Raw genomic sequence first — 1,826 nt, 5'->3', positions numbered from 1 at the left:
ACGGGGAGCGACTGGCGGGTTGTCCTGAGCTGCGACGTTATCAGGTCGTCGTAATCGCCTTAATCACGACTAAAAATCCATCTTTGACTAAGAGGTGATATACACCTGACAAGAGAGCCAGCACATTTTTTTGTTTATAATTGTGTAAACTGTACGCCGCCAAATATGTCCCTAAGTGCGGGATTGCCAAACAAGCGAGTGATTGGATAGCCAGAACTGATAAGGAAGCCATATGTATGAAACGATCGCTGTATTTGTTCACTGATGCGGTTAATGATTTGGTTCTTGGGAGACCGCACCCCCTCCCCCCCCGGCACCCCCCCCCCCGTGGCTTAGATGGCTTCAGGTGGCCTCGATTGGACACCGAATTGCTTACTCTTACAGCCCTATTTTAAACCATGTGTATCATCGGAGGCTGTGTTCAATGATACCTATTTTCCGACACAGTCTTGCTTATGTCCTGTCCCTGTCATTCACATACGCAAGTCTCCACAAGAGCTATTGGCCAGAGGAGGGCCGAGGATCTGTTGTATTCTGAGCAAACAACCATACACACACACACACACACCAAACCGCACACCAAGTGTACACACCACGACACACACACATGTATCACAGGCATGCCAGGAACACGCACGACGCACCACCGTCTTACAACAGCACGCATGTACACAGGCGCAGGCACACACGCACCACACGACAAAATGCATCACCACACGCACACACACGCACACACGGCATGCAGGCACAAACGACACACACACACACACACACACACACACACACACACACACACACACACAGTTTTGACATGATCCTATGTGTTGCAGGCTGTGCAGTTTTTTGCAGAGTAGTAAGAAAAGTTTTTTTCACAACGCGGGAACATCGTGCAACAGGCCACACCTCGAGACTGAAGGGTTTTGTAGCGGAAATCAAAGTCATCCTGTATGTCCTCGATGAATTTCACAGCCTGGTCCATCAACTAGACAAAGACAGACATTTCATTTTAAATTTAATTGGATGGTAATGTAGTAGTTTAGTGTCTGTGTGGGTGCTTTACCTGCACGCTGGCCCTGATGTTCCCGACTCTAGTGTCCATGGTCTTCTGCCGCTCGAAGGCCACCGAATTCTGCAAGGATTTCTCCAGTGGACCCTGTTGGAAAACATTGTGTATAGACGTATATCCATCACTGTTTTGTTTTTACTTTTTTTAATTGGCCATTGGTCTAACTACATCTTTTGGTGTAAGAAGGACAGGTACAGCAGGTCCTTCATCCCGGTCTCTGTCAGACTCTGCAACACCTGCACCACCTGATCTTGTTGTAGTTTCTGTTCCTGTTTTTCATTTAATCCACACACTCTCTGTATATCTTTATTATCTGTATTTATATTTTTCCATTACTAGTACTTACCTTTTTGATGTTATTTATGGTCACAGGTGAACATTACTTATATTATGGTTACCTGCTTTTGCTTTATTACCTTATTTACATATTCAATTTAATTTTAACGTCACTCACTACACTGCAATGGGTTTTTTTTGTACTATGGCAACTGCACTTTACTTTACAAAACCTTTATTAGACGCCACTTTACTTCAGTCTACCTTCTGCTCATTGTCTATTGTTTGCCTGTTTTTCTTGTGTGTTTACTTGTTTGTTTTTTTTGCTTTCATTGTAGAAAATGCTGCTGTAATAAGGGAATGAATAAAGTTTTATCTAATCTAATCTTTGACCTGTCTGAAAAATCAGGTGAGGATGAGTCACCAAGCTCAGAGACCCGGGACTCAACACCCCGGTCTGTGATTGGATCCTGAGCTTCGTCGC

General features: G+C 44.4%; 1 protein-coding gene across 1 annotated transcript in view; it reads right to left on the bottom strand.

Annotated features, from left to right (window-relative positions):
- The window catches only part of stat4 (signal transducer and activator of transcription 4), a gene marked incomplete in the record, with an annotated part of 41,182 nt that overhangs the window by 29,626 nt on the left and 9,730 nt on the right, over positions 1–1,826 (bottom strand). The window contains 2 exon segments of the mRNA XM_032530232.1: positions 904–982; positions 1,061–1,153. Of these exon segments, the coding sequence (XP_032386123.1) occupies positions 904–982; positions 1,061–1,153 (172 nt within the window).

This window comes from Etheostoma spectabile, chromosome 11 (assembly GCF_008692095.1).
Source record: "Etheostoma spectabile isolate EspeVRDwgs_2016 chromosome 11, UIUC_Espe_1.0, whole genome shotgun sequence".
In the NCBI taxonomy this organism is placed as follows: Eukaryota; Metazoa; Chordata; class Actinopteri; order Perciformes; family Percidae; genus Etheostoma; species Etheostoma spectabile.
The sequence above is the reverse complement of the archived record's forward strand: the minus strand, read 5'-3'. Positions and strand labels throughout refer to the sequence as shown.